The sequence below is a fragment of the Solenopsis invicta genome, chromosome 9, assembly GCF_016802725.1.
Source record: "Solenopsis invicta isolate M01_SB chromosome 9, UNIL_Sinv_3.0, whole genome shotgun sequence".
In the NCBI taxonomy this organism is placed as follows: domain Eukaryota; kingdom Metazoa; phylum Arthropoda; class Insecta; order Hymenoptera; family Formicidae; genus Solenopsis; species Solenopsis invicta.
The window spans coordinates 17,474,774-17,491,433 of NC_052672.1; the positions used below are offsets into that span (position 1 = coordinate 17,474,774).

General features: G+C 34.9%; 5 protein-coding genes across 11 annotated transcripts; 2 read left to right on the plus strand and 3 right to left on the minus strand.

Annotated features, from left to right (window-relative positions):
* The first annotated feature begins 718 nt into the window (after window positions 1-718).
* Window positions 719-2,181, plus strand: LOC105205524 (COP9 signalosome complex subunit 9). The gene is made up of 3 exons (XM_011174900.3): window positions 719-1,046; window positions 1,311-1,380; window positions 1,646-2,181. Exons 1-3 carry the CDS (start codon window positions 978-980, stop codon window positions 1,681-1,683), a joined length of 177 nt encoding a protein of 58 aa, XP_011173202.1. The 5' UTR covers window positions 719-977; the 3' UTR covers window positions 1,684-2,181.
* Window positions 1,593-7,589, minus strand: LOC105205523 (transcription factor Dp-1). 3 transcript variants are annotated; one of them, XM_039453568.1, is made up of 11 exons: window positions 7,188-7,589; window positions 5,492-5,610; window positions 5,101-5,167; window positions 4,905-5,002; window positions 4,628-4,809; window positions 4,300-4,462; window positions 3,821-4,182; window positions 3,639-3,721; window positions 3,444-3,527; window positions 3,098-3,364; window positions 1,593-2,850 (listed from the first exon to the last, which is right to left on the minus strand). In XM_039453568.1, the coding sequence occupies exons 1-10, from the start codon at window positions 7,234-7,236 to the stop codon at window positions 3,132-3,134; spliced, it is 1,440 nt and encodes a 479-aa protein (XP_039309502.1). In that variant the 5' UTR covers window positions 7,237-7,589; the 3' UTR covers window positions 1,593-2,850; window positions 3,098-3,131. The 3 variants fall into 3 exon arrangements, with proteins under 3 accessions (XP_039309502.1, XP_039309501.1, XP_039309503.1); XM_039453567.1 differs by having other exon boundaries at window positions 1,593-3,364; XM_039453569.1 differs by lacking the exon at window positions 7,188-7,589 and adding an exon at window positions 6,799-7,163 and having other exon boundaries at window positions 1,593-3,364.
* Window positions 7,590-8,534: 945 nt separating this feature from the next.
* Window positions 8,535-12,144, minus strand: LOC105205525 (E3 ubiquitin-protein ligase parkin). Of its 4 annotated transcripts, none has more exons than XM_011174902.3 (9): window positions 11,904-12,144; window positions 11,271-11,761; window positions 10,957-11,164; window positions 10,506-10,875; window positions 10,212-10,413; window positions 9,964-10,113; window positions 9,688-9,813; window positions 9,522-9,606; window positions 8,535-8,837 (listed from the first exon to the last, which is right to left on the minus strand). In XM_011174902.3, exons 2-9 carry the CDS (start codon window positions 11,529-11,531, stop codon window positions 8,728-8,730), a joined length of 1,512 nt encoding a protein of 503 aa, XP_011173204.1. In that variant the 5' UTR covers window positions 11,532-11,761; window positions 11,904-12,144; the 3' UTR covers window positions 8,535-8,727. The 4 variants fall into 4 exon arrangements, with proteins under 4 accessions (XP_011173204.1, XP_011173205.1, XP_011173206.1 ...); XM_011174903.3 differs by having other exon boundaries at window positions 11,944-12,107; XM_011174904.3 differs by having other exon boundaries at window positions 11,271-11,389; window positions 11,541-12,105.
* A 543-nt stretch (window positions 12,145-12,687) lies between these two features.
* LOC105201554 (beta-parvin) lies at window positions 12,688-15,608 on the plus strand. Its single transcript, XM_011169599.3, has 5 exons — window positions 12,688-13,538; window positions 13,877-14,140; window positions 14,258-14,652; window positions 14,740-14,983; window positions 15,065-15,608. Exons 1-5 carry the CDS (start codon window positions 13,409-13,411, stop codon window positions 15,139-15,141), a joined length of 1,110 nt encoding a protein of 369 aa, XP_011167901.1. The 5' UTR covers window positions 12,688-13,408; the 3' UTR covers window positions 15,142-15,608.
* LOC113005100 lies at window positions 15,326-16,648 on the minus strand. Of its 2 annotated transcripts, none has more exons than XM_026140170.2 (2): window positions 15,916-16,648; window positions 15,326-15,725 (listed from the first exon to the last, which is right to left on the minus strand). In XM_026140170.2, the coding sequence occupies exons 1-2, from the start codon at window positions 16,133-16,135 to the stop codon at window positions 15,616-15,618; spliced, it is 330 nt and encodes a 109-aa protein (XP_025995955.1). In that variant the 5' UTR covers window positions 16,136-16,648; the 3' UTR covers window positions 15,326-15,615. The 2 variants fall into 2 exon arrangements, with proteins under 2 accessions (XP_025995955.1, XP_025995954.1); XM_026140169.2 differs by having other exon boundaries at window positions 15,886-16,648.
* Window positions 16,649-16,660: the final 12 nt, after the last annotated feature.

The following is a 16,660-nucleotide window of genomic DNA, read 5'->3' on the forward strand; positions in this document are numbered from 1 at the left end:
TCATAGTCGATTCTTATATTTAAGATCATCTTAAGCATCATCTTAAGATGCCATCAACCAATCAGAGAGCCGTATTAGCATCTTAAAACTAGAGTCCTATTCCGTTTTTACTGGCAGTGCAGTAAATGTCACAGTGGCAATATGGCTACCATTCATGACGTCATTGATGTTACTAGATGCTGTCGCAGTGCGCTGCGTACCAATAACGGAACGGATTTTTCACCACTGCCAGTACTGGCAGTTATATCGGAACACAGCCATAAGAGAGAAGCGACATTGATGTCTGAAGCTCTGATTGGTAATCTGATAGATACTTGATTGGCTAAGCGAGCAGCCATATTGTGACCACAGCTGTTTGTAGAATGATACGAATGGTGTTTGATGACGTTGAGCGGTCCCAAAATGGCGGTGAAGGACTCAATTGGATACTGAAGATTGTAGTGGGGGTTCGATGTCGCTTCTCTCTTTATATAGGCTGTGTTCCGTTTTTACTGGCAGTGCAGTAAATGTGACGTCATGACAGTACACTGTCACAACTGTTCCAATATTACTGCATTACTGCCAGCACTGCTATAGCATCGTATTTCGGAACAGCATAGTAGCCATATTGCACTGTAGCTACCTCACCTTGGAAGCTGCAGTAGTCACAGTGGCAATATGGCTACCATTCATGACGTCATTGATGTTACTAGATGCTGTCGCAGTGCGCTGCGTACCAATAACGGAACGGATTTTTGACCACTGCCAGTACTGGCAGTTATATTGGAACACAGCCATAATTCTCTGGCGTTGTGTAGGGTGTAGGTCGTGTATATAAATACAATATCATTGATACATATAGCGTATACTGTTTTGTCATTTTGTATGTATGTATATACATACGTGTAGTTCAATGCAGTTCTGTCACCACGCACGAAGCTTGATATAAATTTTCTTATCATATCAAAGAGACGAGTACATATTAGGTCTATTTAAATATGAAGCCAACGCTTGTGGCTGATGAAATGTTCCCCGAAGGAGCTGGACCTTACGTTGAATTAGAGGAGGTAGTATATATACATACAGCTATGATGAGGTTAGAAATATAATTTGTCAGATCTATTCTATTCAACAAAACTTATTGTATAGTATTTTGTCTTTTTTTTCAATGTGAAAACAAAATAAGAGGAAAAGTAAATCGTGCAAGAAATTCAACTGAAAAAAGAAAATTAATAAATATATCGATATTAATATCTTACTGCATCAACTATCACATAAATTTCTCTGGATTATACCATGATAATAAAATCCTCGTATAATATTAATTTCAGGTTGGAGGTAGTAGGTTGTTAGTGGATCTTACAGCTAGTGAAAAAGCTGTCCATTCAGAATTTTTCAATGGTATATCATACATTAAATTATTTATGTATATTAAATTCTTGGCATTAATTAATCTTCCTCTGGGTCCATACTTTTTTTTCTTTTAACTAAACACTTCTCACAATGTAATTCATTTAAATTTCAATGATATATTAAATATTATTTAATTTTTTAATAAGTATTTCTACATATTTCATAGATCAAGAACATATATTTTTTTATGTAAACAATAATTCAAGTTAACAGAATATATGGTTAGTTTATTGAAATAATTGCTTCTTTTCAGAGTTTGATGATCTTTACGATGATGATGATTTGGAATAAAGCAGCATTCCTAGGAAATTCGACTACACAGTGCTTTTATACAGATTGCAATTAACTTAGCGTTTAAGCAGAAAATTTGTTTTCATAAATCCATGCAAAACATGGGTACAATATAAGATCAGTGGACACCATATGTCATTAGTTACGTTCAGCAGAAAACGGTGTTTCACATTATTTAACGATAACATAAAATAATCAACTTTTTTTGTCATGCTTGCGCTGTATAGCTTACTTTTTTAAGTCTAATGTTACTATAATTAATATTATTGTACTATTTTGATATTTCATAAATATTGAAAATAATGAAATTATTATCAATTTTTAATAACACTGATACAGTATATCTTCAATATATTCAAAAAAGAAATAGAGCGTTCAAGACAAGACAAAAAATTATGCAACCGTTTCAAAGTTATTTCTTTCTGTTGAACGCAGCCACTATATGTATCATATGTTTATACGTACAATAGATATTAAAAAATGTTTCATTTTTTTTAAGTTTGCTGTAAAAAAAATTACTGCAAACCCTTACATAGTATCATTATTCAATACACATTCTTTCCTCTCAAAAGACTAACCACAAACTACAAACCTCATATTGTAACATTATTACAATTTATTTTTATTTTTAATTCGAGTCAAATGTGCGCCTGCATCTATCATACGTCATTTTACTGCTTACCACAGACAATTGTTATTATAAACGTGCCATAAGAAAATGAGTACTGGTCAATATATCTCATACACATAATATTACGATACTGTGAGATTATAATTTATAATACATAGATGCTAGAGTCATATAAACTTGTATGATGATGCACAACTAAAATATAGCACCCCATTCAGTCGTTCATGTATTTATTCCGAATATTTCGTATGCGCGTGCATTGTATTATTTTTTATTACTTGATACGAAAAAAGAGCCACTTAAATTTGCCAATTCAATCAGTTCAATTGTTACGTTTTCTCCTTGGCCCCAACCAACATATTTCCACTTTGACCATCTCGTTTACTTTAATGGATTTTACATTCCATTCACGACAATTATCAACTCATATCCTTGTTTGATATATGTTAAAAACTGGCGACCGGGGTGAAGACGATATTGGCAACAACGACGATATTATTAATGTTGGCATATCGCTGATGATAGTGGCGAGTATCCTAAAAGTCAGAAGCAAAGTCCTTTTAACTGTAACTTAACATCGCGGACTGATATTCTGAAGCTTTAAATACGTTTATTATTAAAGTGTATTAATATGTCACTAATATGTATTGAAATAATTGCTGCAGAGCTAAATATTGTATAATATTGTATAGTATGAGGCACAACGTTTTTATATATACATGTAAAAAGTATAAGAAATGAATAGGGAGGGGGGGGAGGGGGCGCGGGGGTAAACATACAAACCCTGAGTCTAGCCTTTGAAGAATTATTCGGGGTGCTAGTTAACTTCAAGATCACTGTCAGCCTGATCATCCTGGTCGCTTTCTTCCTCGTCATCTTCTTCTTCTGAATAAAATTGAGATGGTGGCGATAAAGGATCTTCCGACAATGAAGTATGTGACGATGACGGTGGCCGAGAACCTTCCAATTTGATATCTAAATCCTCCATCGATGTACTTGGACCAGGAATAGTTACTGGAATAAACTTCTCTAAATCCCCCGATGCTAACTCTGTAATAATCGATTCTTTTAAAGGCGAGTGAAATTTAAATATATATTTGTATTTATATATACACAACATAGCACGTACGTTCTACATATTTCTCAAGTGATTTCGGAACCATACATTTCGCCTTTTGCAAATCTTCTTCAGTGCATTCACCTTTTTCTAATCCTGTAAGAGCATTTTTACATCTCCTAAATCTAAGATTTATAGTATATATTTTAGCAAAATGTAACATATACAACAAACTAATAGACAGCATAAAAGGAATTTTATTTTTACCAAACGCTAGACCCATCTGCTTTAAAACTTCGATGTCGTCATGAATTTCAAACTTATCATTAAAATTAAACAGGTACTCGGTTCTGTAACAAAAAAAAATCGAAAAATTGATACTTCGCCTTTAATTTGTGTATAATATCTTCTATTATGTAATGTCCTTTTTTTATTTCTGTTTGACATACTTGTCATTTGAAATGCTGCAATCTATGACAGTCTTTTTACTGGTATTCACAATGAGGAATGGCAGCTGTATGGCAGAATTAGGCTTCGGTGGCCCGCGAAGACTCTCGTTTAAACGATTACGTTCGACCAAGTTCTTGAAAGAAATATGAGAGAGAATTAGCTGATGCAATTGTTGCGTTTTAGCTTTGATTCTCTCAATCTTCTTCTTCTTATCCTTTTCTAATGCTACACACTCCTGCAATGAATTAGTGGGTAGGCCAAGCCACCGGATTTCCTTTTTCTCTTTGGAAATGATATTCATTGCCATTAATACGTTCAGTGCGTCGTATACACGTCTTCTGATATTTTTCTGATCATATTGCTAAAAAGAGAATCAAATATTCGCGATATAAATTTATTTAACAGTCATAAATAAGTGTAATTTCAAAACAAATATTTAAAGATTACAATTAATATGCGAACATTAGGAAATAAATACCTGATCCGTCAGAGAATTTATATGAGCAGGATTAGTGAATTCGCCAACCAATTCATCCGCTACTTCGTTATAAGAAGTGGTACCTTTCTTTTTCACTTTCTCACAAACTTTCATCGAAAAATGTCTCAATCCTTTCCCAACCTTTTCTGCTTTTCTTCGTTTACTACAAAAAAATAAAAAGCACAAATAAAAATTTATAATTCAATAATTAAATGTAGAATACATTGCAAAATTGTGAGAAGCTAAATCCACCATTCATCTTTCTCTTGTTAGAAAATATGCGTGTATGAGCGCGCGTGCGCGTATGTGATAGAAAAATGTTGCATACTCAGGCACAAAATCGCCACTTTCCACATCCTGCCTTTTCCTAGATCCACTGTGATCTAATATTGGACTGATAAAAGTTTTTCCAGCAGCATCCTTAACAAGTTGCGAAGTATTGGATTGCTGTTGCTGTTGTTGCTGCTGCTGCTGCTGTTGTTGAGATGCAATAGCTTGTTTTATGTCACTCTAAAATTAAATAATTTATATTTTAAAGTTGTTTTTATTATAAAATCTAATTGAATTTTACATTAGTTATTTATTCATTACAAAATTATATGTACCATTTGTGCAGAGGTTAACTGTATGGTCTTGGTCATCATAGAGTCTCCTCCTTTTGATGTTGCCATTTTAGTATTTTGCAAAGGTATTGTTACCAGTCCTATAATTACATGTATGAATCAAAGATATCTTGAAACACCAACAAACACTATGCTTATAATTGTATATGAAAGATTTATTTAAAAAAGCTTTACTTACTCTGACCAGGTGTAGATGGATTCTGCAAGCTAATAGTCCTAAGAACTTGTGTATTCGATGATAAAACCTAGTTAAAACAATACATACGTAATATTTGGAAAAAATCTAATTTAGTAATATTGCATTTTAAAAAATGTTGAAAATATTCTATACAATAAATAATTTTCAAATATAATGCATTATTCATTTACTGAGCTCTCTTACGAATCATATAGCAATGTATTATATAGTAACACACACACATACACGCACGCACGCACACACACACACACACACACACACACACACACACACACACACACACACACACATACACACACACACACACATAACCTCTATAATAAACTAACACACAATTGTGATAAATGAGATATAAAATTTAGACAAGTACCTGCGATTCTTGATTAGGAGCTTTAAACACTTTAAGGCCACCTGCATTTGTTGTGCTAACAATACCACTTAATGCTTTGTTAGGTGTACTTTGCACTACTTTTATCACTTGTGGATGTCCTGCAATGAATTTGAGATTGATCTATAATTACTTGTAAATCCTCATTTGTATGACAAAATATTTTAGAACAATTTCCCTCTAAATAAGAAAAAAATATTAATACAATTTATAATTAATTTCAATGCTAAGGTATACATAGTAGTGGTATATACACCATATTTGCATGTGAAACTGAGAATATATAAAAAAAGGTAAAATAAATAAATTGTTTCACAGAAATTTTTATGCTGCACACTCTTAATATAATATGATTGAATAATAATTGAATAAAACAGAAAATGTATTCTGTCAAGGTTATTATGAAACTGGATCGTTTAATCGTAACTAACACATCAAAATGTATGTTTATGCATAATTTTCTATTTTAAAAATATATAATCAAATTAATATTAATATATATTTACTTAAGCATTTCTTTGTTTCAATTGACATTTAAAACAGGTGATGTAGCTCCAATATGTTTGTCATCTTATAGATTAGGTAGATTAGAATACATAAAATTAGAGAATCTTTTACATGAATTTCAATAGCACTTGAAATTTGCACAAACAATTAAATTTAGTGTCAATAAATATTACAAATGTTACACTTGAAAACAAATGGATAAGAATGAGCTTTTCTATGCTTTTTAAATTCAATGTCGTGTACTATTTAGTAATTGAAAGCTATCAAACATCGAGAGCAAATTGTCCTTATGTGTAAATATATTGCAAAAAATAGAACACTAAATTTGTATCTTAGATAAAATGGAAATTAATCTTCTTAAAGTATTACAAAAAACACAATGAGACTCGTGTCAGTATTTAGTCAGTCGTGAAAAGATTGTAGAAAATGTTTATAACTTTTATAAAAATAATACAAACAATCTCGTCAGTATCATCATGTTTTATTAAATGGAAAATGTAATGAGTAGAATTGAAACGATAGACAAAAGAGAAACATGATTACAATATCAAATATAAATTGTCTGTTGTCTATCAATTGACTGGATAGAATTTGCTCCGTATCGCTCTTGTCACAATGCGACAATGAGTCTGACACATCTAGGACTCTTATGAGAGAAGAAGACAGGGGACAGAGGGTAGTGAGAAAAGTTAAGGGAGGAAAAAGCAGGGAAAGAAGTCGCGCGAAGGGATAAATAAATTGAATTGGAATGGGAAGAGAAGCTGCGAGATCGTTAGACAAACCTAGAGGAAGCGTAAAGTGTGCGCTCTCTCCGCTCTCGGTTGTCAGCATTCGCGGCCGAGAGTTTGGCTTGGTTTGGCTTGGCTTGGCTAACGGAGAAGATGGAACGAAAGGAAGGCAGAGAAGGCAGAAAAAGCCTGTAGGGCGGACGTGTACGCGCGCCGTACGTCGCGGTCGCGGTCGCTGTCGCGACCACGGCCGAATTTTGCTCAACTAGGACCTAGACTAGACTAGACCAGACTAGAGAGAAAGACTGTTGGCGCGCGCAAGGGCAAAGGCAAAGAGGCTGAGGAAATCGTTGTGGAGGACTGTCGAGGAGGAGATTCGCGCGCGCGAGTGTGTGTGCCAACTGTGCGCGTTGGCGCGCAGTCCGTCGAGTAGATTCACTCACCATTGGCGTCGTGTATTAGGAAATTCATCGTTTTGTTTTGCTGTGTCATCTCAAACGTTATTGGGCCGTTGATCGGCTGAGGACGATAGCGCGGATGGGCCGTGCGAAAAAGGAAGATAAAAAGATCATAAGGGCTAGACTCTGCTCGAATCGTCGGCTCGGCGTATCTCACCAAAATGGCGACCTCGCATATAAAAGCACTCGCGAGGCTGATTTCCAGGATATCGCGCGTCGCGAGATCAACGTCGTCCTACCGTCCTGGCAATCGAACGTCCTCTCTAACGCAATCGACCGCGCATCGTTCGCAAGAGCCCGGAATATTCGCGCTCTACCTGCACTCGGTCGGCCCCGCACAGCTTCCGCGTGCACACGGACTGGAAATGAGCTTGGCGGCACGACAAAGCTAAACAGCTGATTGGCCGGCCGCCGGTCACATGGTCACGCACTCGTTCCACGTTACGCGGCGCCCGCGCTGCCGCCAGGCGCCTCTCTCGTCACGCGCGCGCCAATTTCTCTCCTCTCTCGCTGCGCTCCTCGCCCTCGCCGACTCTAGCCCAGCCACTCGCCAGCCAGGCCTTGTCTCGTTGAATCACTCTTGACGACTCGAGAGAGAGAGAGAGAGAGAGAGAGAGAGAGAGAGAGAGAGAGAAAGAGTTGTCCAATAATCTTCTTCGATTCAACCTTACCGATTTCCGCCATTTTCGGAACGCGCCGCGCTGCGCCGCACCGCGCGTCTCTGGTGTCTCCAATCCAAAATACAAGCTGTTTCAATACTTTCGAACTTAGAGAAATGAGATAATATATCTTTACGCTCAAAGGTAATTTCCAGTTGAATGCATCGCGTCTATATATTGATGACTCGTGGTCGATCGATTGTAGATTGTAGATTTTTAAAAATGTCAACACAACTCCCCCACGCCCTTCTCGTGCGCGCGCAAATCAAATTAGATTATCAAAAAATTTCAACTTGACATTTGGAAACGACAAGTTTCTAAAATATCTCTACTCATAGCTTTCGATATGAGATATGTAATAAAAAATACAGATTTTTACATTGTACGAGACTTAAAATAATAATACGAATATTAACCAAGAGATATTACTAATAATTCGACACGTAAATCGGAAATTTTCACGATCGTACAAATGGCTCTTATCTTGCATCTCAAGATGCAACTTGTTTTTGGAAAACAACGATCAAACAATTCTCACATTTAAAATGCAAGAATTGTATCATTAACCATTAATTTGATAACCATATGGTATTCCCTAGTTAAGATACGAGTTTCCTCATATTATTTTCTCTTGTACTTTCTGCATAGGAACAAAAATGATTTCTAAAAAATATTCTATTTGACATCCATTTTTTTCTAAGCACTTGGAGCATCCACTCTATTTATATCATGTATACAAAAATATTCGATAAGCGTTACTATACAATCACAAAATTCTTTTTTGTATAACGTTCATATATATCTTGTAAATTATCATAATCATGTGTTAAAATGGAATCGGTATTATTTTTTTTTCTTCAAAATTCTTATCCAAACCAATGATTACCCATACATTCTCTAGTCCATTCTGTTTGACATATCCAGCACCAATGATAGCCACATCCCGCTCTTGTACACACCATATGCATACAACCTCCTGTAAATAAACAATTGTATATATATACAAATATATTTTTATATGTCCTTTAGAAAATAAAACTATGACCGGTATTCATAATCGAATCTTGTATCAAGATCGTCTTGAATAATATTTTAAGACTTGACCAACAAGCAAACCTCCCCCAAGTGTTACACTCCGATTTTGATGAGCTTTGAATATGTTGTATTCTAGGTCAAAATAAGAGACACGTATTTTTTTTATATGAGCCCATACGCACTTTTAGGGGGTGAATCACCTCTTTGAAAAAAATCGGTTTGTTTCTTTCGAAACGTGTATCGTCGAAACTATAAGAGATAGAGAAAAATGAAAGTTGCATGGCTTGAAAAGTACTTTATAAAAGCGATAAAAAAAATTTTTTTTAAACTTTTTTTTATACTTTTCCCCACATACTTTTTTTTTTAATTTTTATTTCTTTCTATACGCAAAATAAAGCTTAGTTTATTACGAATTCAACGATATAAGATGAAATGTAAGATGGCTCTGTGATTGGTTGACATCTCAAGACAGTACCTGAGACAATGTTAAATATAAGATTATCGACTATGAATATCGGTTTATGAATCTCTTGAAACAATGTTTCATGTCGTCTGTGCAATAAGATTTATTTTTAAGATACTTGCGATATGTCGGTAAAAAGTTAATAAGTTTCTATAAATGTACCGTCTCTTTCAATAGGAGTTCTGCATTTAGGACAAGGTTTTGTAGATATTTGTATCGTTTTTTTGCTAGCTTCCTCCCATTTAGCCTAAAAAAAATACAAAATAGCGATACATCAATTTTCAGAAAAAGAAGTCTTGCTTTGATAGATGCATTAAATATAACTAACTTCGTTAGCTTTCATGGGATCTATTGAATAATTTTTAGAAGAAAAAACACTCGTCGATGTTTCCAACATTTGCGATTCACATTCTCCTACGTGATATCCTTGTAAGCAAATTCTGCAGAAAACATACTTAAAAAAATAAAATTAAGTTAGATTTTGAGAATTGAGAAATATGTACAACTTATACAATCCATATGATAATTATAAAATAATTTGGAATAAATAACAAAAAAAAAATAAAAAATAAAAAAATAATTTCTTATACAAAAGCCCACTTACGCCACATCCACCAAGGCATTGAATTTTCCGGCATTCTGCACCCTCTTCCGTAGGTGGTATAATACCCATTCCACAATTGGGTCTTGGACACAAAAGACCACCGGCGCGTAAAACATATTCTTCTGTGCTAAATCGCTGATATCTTTCATACTATATATTAAATATATAACACGTTAAATACATAAATTCTCAAAAAAATTTAAGTAACTGACAAATATAAAATAATATTTTATTATTTTATTATTTACTTGTTCTGTACTAAGGAGATGGAAATGATGAACTTGACGGATAAAAGAATTGGAGCATCCAGCAGGACAAGACAATGTATAATATCCTTCGATAGTATCAAATTCAAATTGTCGCTCGTGTAAACGAATTGTGCAATATTCACGAAAGCAGTCGAGACAAGCCACATGACCAGCTTCACATGGAAATACCAGTACAGTTTCTCTAGACATATCAAAATATTAATATTAATTAAATTATCAAAAAGGAAGTACTCCTTTTGAGTCATTATCATATTTTCCTATATTATTAAGCACCTAGTATCTGTGCAGGCCAGACAAGGAATATTCTTCAAGTTTGGTTTTATAAGATAAAGAGGTACAGCTTCGTCATTCTCTCCTAAACTAGGATGCTTGGCACATTTAAAATAAAAACGAGCGTAAGAAACTTGATTATCCGTCTCGTCATTAAATACATCTTGTCCTGAAGTGGAAGGACAAAAATCACTTTCGCAATGTACTGTTATTCTCCTTGGTTGTAACACATCTGGCCAACATTGAGGATCTCTATCGACAGTTACGGCACCACTACCACATTTTGCGCATTTGACTCTTAATTTACCTGCAGTTACGTCTTTACAAGGAGCCGAACAGTACACGTAAAAATGTGCTCGATTTTCCTGCTGCTCTGTCAACAATAATACAATATGAATAAATTAATCATTTATTTTTTAGTACACGAATTATTCGAGATTAACATTGCTGCCACCTTTCAACATAAAATTTTGTTGATCCGACTCTTCATCCAGGGGTAAATCCATAAGTGTCTCGTTCATAGGTTTGCTACCACTGTCATTCAAATTGGTGGTCTCGGATGTAGATTCCTCTATAGGGCTAGCAATATCTTCCTTTTTATTCAATATTTTATGGGGTGTCCGTACTGCATGTAAAATGCTCTGTTGCCCCAAATCACACTCCTGTACCATTAAATGTTTGTGTGTGTGTATATATATATATATTTATATATTTATATTTATAATCAGATCTTGATACACACGTGTACATAAGCGAGCAAACTCTCACCTCTATTATGGTCGAATTGTGCAGCTCTTTACCTGCAAATATAATTTTAATATCCTCCGGTGCTATCCCCATCCGAGGCGCAACGATCTTCTTTAGATTTTTTATGTCCCATTTTGGATCTAATTCGACGGAAAGTGTATTGCCTGTATTCGTCTTAATATATATGCTTAAAGAGTTTGATATCTTTCGTTTGCCAAACCAAAGTAGTTGTAACATTTCGAGAAACGCGTTTTTTACTAAATTAATAAACCAAACACTCATAATTCGTACAATTCGCAAGCGATTCGCGTCTTTTAGGTTAGAATTATCAGTTGGAGATTGGAATTGCGCATCTACTGCATTGACTTTGACTGTATATTTTCTTCTTCTTCTTCTTCTAAGTTATTGGCATTCGTCTTCTATCTAATTTCGCGAAGACGTATCGACCACAATACTTTCGTTAGGGCACAATGTTCGTCCAACTTGCTCCAATAAACCTTCCACAAGCGAGCCTGGAAGATTTTGAGATATACAAAATTGAATTTAAAATACAAAAATGAGCTTGGAATTTAAATGGCGTGGTGATTGATTGCATTAGCAGTTTGCAAAAATTTTTTTCAACATATAAACGTATCTAAACGTATTCATCGAGACCTCTTCAGACCTCTTCTTCACCGCACCACTCACAACTCACAATCAGCTGATCAGGCCAGATCAGGCTGATCAACATTGAACAGCACGATCAGCACCACGCGCACCACTGCTGCACTGTACTGGGTTTATGGAATATGCCGTTTGTTTTCTGTTCCTAAACTCTCTAAATAAAGCCTGCCGCAGACGATACGTTTTTTCTTACTGGATTTCTAACTGGATTTTCTTACTTGCTACCGTACGGGCAATGGTACTGGCAGTGCTACTGGCCGTGGCTTCACACGGTGTGAGTTTTCGTACGGGCTGAGCAACTGAAATTTGTTTCATAGAAGCGGCACGCTTAAATATGGATGAGATAGATGAGATGGATGAAATTATTGCAACAGTTGTACATTGTCGTAAAATTGCTATTGCATTATTTTTAATTATTGAAAAATTGCGACAACAAAATAAATATCGCCGACGTTTATGGAGTCGACAGTCAATACATTCTTTAATGCCTTACTTTTACTGTGCTTATTATGATAATTTGGTGTGTTTATCGCATATAAACATGGTTCCTATTAGTAAGCCTCTATTAAACATAAAATACTTTTTTTGGACTATTTTGAAGTCTTTTCATTTTTGCACGACGTCATAAAAGGAAATTAATTACTCGAGAAACCACTAGATGGAGATTTCTGTTTCTTTAATAAAGATATTACTTGACTATTTGATATGTGTGATAAATCTGGACGTAAGTATATATATGATTCATTTCGATATTGATTGTATGGAGGATGAATGAGATGAGAATCGCTGGTTGGCCGTGTACCAGTAAGCGTGAGTAAGCGTGTTTGTAATAGAGTGAAAAAGCGCGGTCAGGATTGCTGATGCAATCCTCCTTATTCCTTGTGCAAGCATATCCTGTATTCCTATTTAAGTCTTTTTGTTTCCCATATAACTATTGAAAGCAAGATAAGAAATACCTTGGTTACTATGGTCAAATCGTCCCCGCCACGTTGTTACACTGGGGACGGGTACCATTAACGTTGAGAAGAAGAAGAAGATGAATGAGATGAATCAAGCGATATATTTTAATAAAGTTAATGCGCGAATATTTTTTAAAATAAATGTATATAATAATAATAAATAATAATTTTAAAAATACCCCCATCACTTCCGATTTTGATCAAATTAGGCTCATTCGACGCATTTTTTTTTTTTTTTTTATTACCTACTGAAATCGGTTTAAAAATTGTTTTCATCAAAATTGAAGATGGTGGGGGTATTGTTAACAACTACTAAAATTGGAATTACAATTGATTAATTTACAAATTTATTCATATTTTCTATGACATGCGTTAATAAATTAGCGAAATATGTATCGATGAAAACGTAAGAGGAGCTAGATCTACTATATGTATTTAGAGGTTAGATACGAAAAGCGAAAACTTGAGGAAAGTGAGAGAGAGAGAGAGAGAGAGAGAGAATGAAGAAAGGAAGGCGATGGCGAGGACGAGGGCGAGATGGCTTCAATAATGGCGTCTCCTCGACCCAAGTCACCTCGAATCCCAGTTTCTACGAAGAAAGACGATAAGGAGGAAAGTTTTTGGGATAAAATTGGAACGCTTGGACGAAAGAAACGCATTAAGGAAGGTACTGTCCTATTTTCCTAGTTTGTAACAGTACGAAATTTGCACGTATTTAGTTACGTCATTTTTAATAACTAGTTGAGCTTGCTTATATCCTTATATGGAGCGAGATATGTTCGACAGTCTCAGACGAGGAGAATTAGACTTGTTTGAAAGTAAAAAAAAAAAAAAAACTCCACATGAGCTTACATTTTTCTTAGTTGAACAAAGTTGCGACGTCCGTCATAGATATTTAACTCTCGTTATTCCTTTGATGACAAATGTTAATTATCTGAAATATTAATGAATGAAGAATGTAAGTCGAGGAATATAACTCGTATAACAAGAATATTACCTTTTTAGTAAAAGATGTGCAAGAAGAAGGAAAATATGCGATTGATTCACCTGGATATGCCGCTAATCCTGATATGCCACCAGAGGAATATGCTCTCGATGAGAATGAAGAACGTTCCATGATAGAGCCAAAATCTTTAGAAGATTCCAAACTACAAGAATTGATATTTGTCTTGATCGAATGGATCAATGACGAATTAGCTGATCAGCGAATTATTGTGAAAGATATTGTAGAAGATCTTTACGACGGACAAGTGCTACAGAAACTTTTAGGTGTGTATATGTGTGTGTGTGTGTGTGTTTTGAATTTGATTAGAGGATAAAATCCTAGACTAGTTTGCAATAGAATGAAAAGAAATACTTGACTCAACTGCATAAATTTTATTTTAGAAAAGTTGACAGGAGAGAAATTAGATGTACCCGAAGTAACTCAATCCGAGGAAGGACAAAGGCAAAAGCTCGCTGTTGTTTTATCCGCTGCTAATCGTGTATTGGGTCGATATCCACCTTACAAATGGAGCGTCGAATCTGTACATTCGAAAAATATTGTTGCGATTCTGCATTTGCTGGTTGGCTTAGCGCGGCTCTTTCGTGCTCCCGTTAGATTGCCAGAAAGAGTTGCCGTTCAAGTGGTCGTGGTACGTAAAAAGGATGGTCAGTTGATACACAGAACGGTGAGAGAAGAGTTAACGACAACGTACGACGATTTGGGTATGCGTTGCGAGCGTGATGCATTCGATACTCTTTTCGACCACGCGCCCGATAAATTGGCCGTTGTAAAGAAAGTAAGCTCGTTAAATGGCAATTGTATCAGCGAGTGTTCTTTTTCTTACATTTTTGTCGATAATACATTATTACTTTTCTTTTTTCAGTCATTGGTAACATTCGTGAATAAGCATTTGAGCAAAGTACATTTGGAAGTAACAGATCTGGATACTCAATTCCATGATGGGGTCTTCTTGATTCTATTGCTCGGCCTTTTGGAAGGTTTCTTTGTTCCATTAGGTAGCTTTCATTTGACACCAAAGACCATCGATCAAAAAGTTCATAACGTTTCATTCGCATTTGATATTATGAGAGACATTGGACTACCGAAGCCGAAAGCTCGTCCTGAAGGTTAGGTTATGTAAATACTGTTAATTATCGCTGTTATGCCAATCGTACAATTTTGTTTCATTTTAAATATTTTCCTTACAGATATCGTAAACCTGGATCTAAAATCTACTCTTCGCGTGTTATATAATCTCTTTACGAAATATAAGGGGCTAAATTAGTGAAATTGATTGTATTCAATCAATTAGCTTTTCACACAAATGTCATATTATTATTAAGTTGATAGTCTTATTATTCCAACAATCGCGATGAACGATCTGCGATACTACCTTATCTGCTGCGGTACTATCTTATTAAACTGCCATTGGAGAGCTATTTATAACAATGGATTTAACATGGATCTGATTTTTTTAGTTGTACTTTTTTACATTTCGTCAAGTTTTATTTTCTTCGAAACCAAATACACAATAGATAATCCGTGTAAATGTTCGTATCGTATGTTTATTTCAATCTGATGAAATGTAAAAAGAACGTACAGCTAGATGTACAGAACAGAGAAGATGATGTGTACGTTGAGCTTAAAGTAATGTGTCTTTGTATTCGTATAAAGTATAATATATTTTATATAAATAATATACATATATATTTATCACACAGGTTTTGAATTATAACGACGTTTATTAATAAATATGCAATCAACCATTATTTATTATCATCATTTCTAAACATTGCTGTACAACGAAAAAGGAGCCCTCTATGTTCAATCTGTCATACAATGCATCATTGTATTTATCGTTGCAACAAGCTGCAAAACAGGGGAAATTATACCGCAAAGAATTCTAAGATAAAAAGATTAAGTAGCAATTTGAATGAGAGAAATAAAGATTTAGAAATATGATAGAATAGCCAGAGATAGCCATTTGATGGCTGAATTTATACATATAACGTGAATGTCAGCCGCTTACTTCTTTGGAAGTGTGTCAACGCGATCGTACCTGCCGCCGTTGTTCCAAGATGATCGATCGGGTGGTACGTACGTGACAGCTGTCTATTGTCTTTCTTTTTGTTTGATAAAAACGAATATTCAGTCTCGTGCACGAGACTGCAATTCGATATGGGATCATTGGATATCGCCTGCATAATACGTGATGAATATAGTACATACAGCAGAGGGCATGTCGCGCCAGCGCGGATATTCTTTTTTTCTCTATCCATTATTCTCTCGTGTATCGATCGATAACTTTGACTATTCGCATCCACATGTTTGCAATACTTTTCCAATGTTGTTTCTTGATTATATAATTGATAAAGCTATATTTCATTACTACAATATTATTATTATTATTATTATTATTATTATTATATAAGAAAAAATGAACACGTACGATTATTAAATTATTTGCATCTTTATAATATTAATAATAAGCTTCTCACAATCTTACGTTTTAGCACGATTGCTTTTATAATATGCGACGTATGGGAAATATGTTGAATACGGATATAGACAGGGGAAAGGTCATTTAAACGTCGTTTTCAATCATTTTCACAGTAATTAACGTGTTTGATTTAATAATTTTTTTGAATGAATGTAAATAATCGCTATGTCGTCTCTATAAGGTATAAATTTAACATCCGCCGTTTAATATTTCTTGCAACGACCATCTCAAGTATAAAAGCAAACGAACGGGGAAAAGCGGTGATAGCGTAACGAACTTTCATGGTGATAGCGTAAAAGTAGTC

Coding starts and splice junctions, on each gene's coding strand:
- LOC105205524 (XM_011174900.3), top strand. CDS start 978: ATGAAGCCAACGCTTGTGGCTGATGAAATGTTCCCCGAAGGAGCTGGA. Junction 1,047..1,310: donor CTTACGTTGAATTAGAGGAG/GTAGTATATATA, acceptor TATTAATTTCAG/GTTGGAGGTAGTAGGTTGTT. Junction 1,381..1,645: donor CCATTCAGAATTTTTCAATG/GTATATCATACA, acceptor GCTTCTTTTCAG/AGTTTGATGATCTTTACGAT.
- LOC105205523 (XM_039453568.1), bottom strand. CDS start 7,236: ATGACACAGCAAAACAAAACGATGAATTTCCTAATACACGACGCCAAT. Junction 4,810..4,904: donor AGTTAACCTCTGCACAAATG/GTACATATAATT, acceptor ATTTAATTTTAG/AGTGACATAAAACAAGCTAT. Junction 3,528..3,638: donor GCAGATGGGTCTAGCGTTTG/GTAAAAATAAAA, acceptor ATGCTCTTACAG/GATTAGAAAAAGGTGAATGC.
- LOC105205525 (XM_011174902.3), bottom strand. CDS start 11,531: ATGAGTGTTTGGTTTATTAATTTAGTAAAAAACGCGTTTCTCGAAATG. Junction 9,814..9,963: donor AATGCCTTGGTGGATGTGGC/GTAAGTGGGCTT, acceptor TATTTTTTTAAG/TATGTTTTCTGCAGAATTTG. Junction 8,838..9,521: donor AACTCCTATTGAAAGAGACG/GTACATTTATAG, acceptor GTTTATTTACAG/GAGGTTGTATGCATATGGTG.
- LOC105201554 (XM_011169599.3), top strand. CDS start 13,409: ATGGCTTCAATAATGGCGTCTCCTCGACCCAAGTCACCTCGAATCCCA. Junction 14,141..14,257: donor AGTGCTACAGAAACTTTTAG/GTGTGTATATGT, acceptor ATTTTATTTTAG/AAAAGTTGACAGGAGAGAAA. Junction 14,653..14,739: donor AATTGGCCGTTGTAAAGAAA/GTAAGCTCGTTA, acceptor TTCTTTTTTCAG/TCATTGGTAACATTCGTGAA.
- LOC113005100 (XM_026140169.2), bottom strand. CDS start 16,135: ATGGATAGAGAAAAAAAGAATATCCGCGCTGGCGCGACATGCCCTCTG. Junction 15,726..15,885: donor GTTGACACACTTCCAAAGAA/GTAAGCGGCTGA, acceptor CCTGTTTTGCAG/CTTGTTGCAACGATAAATAC.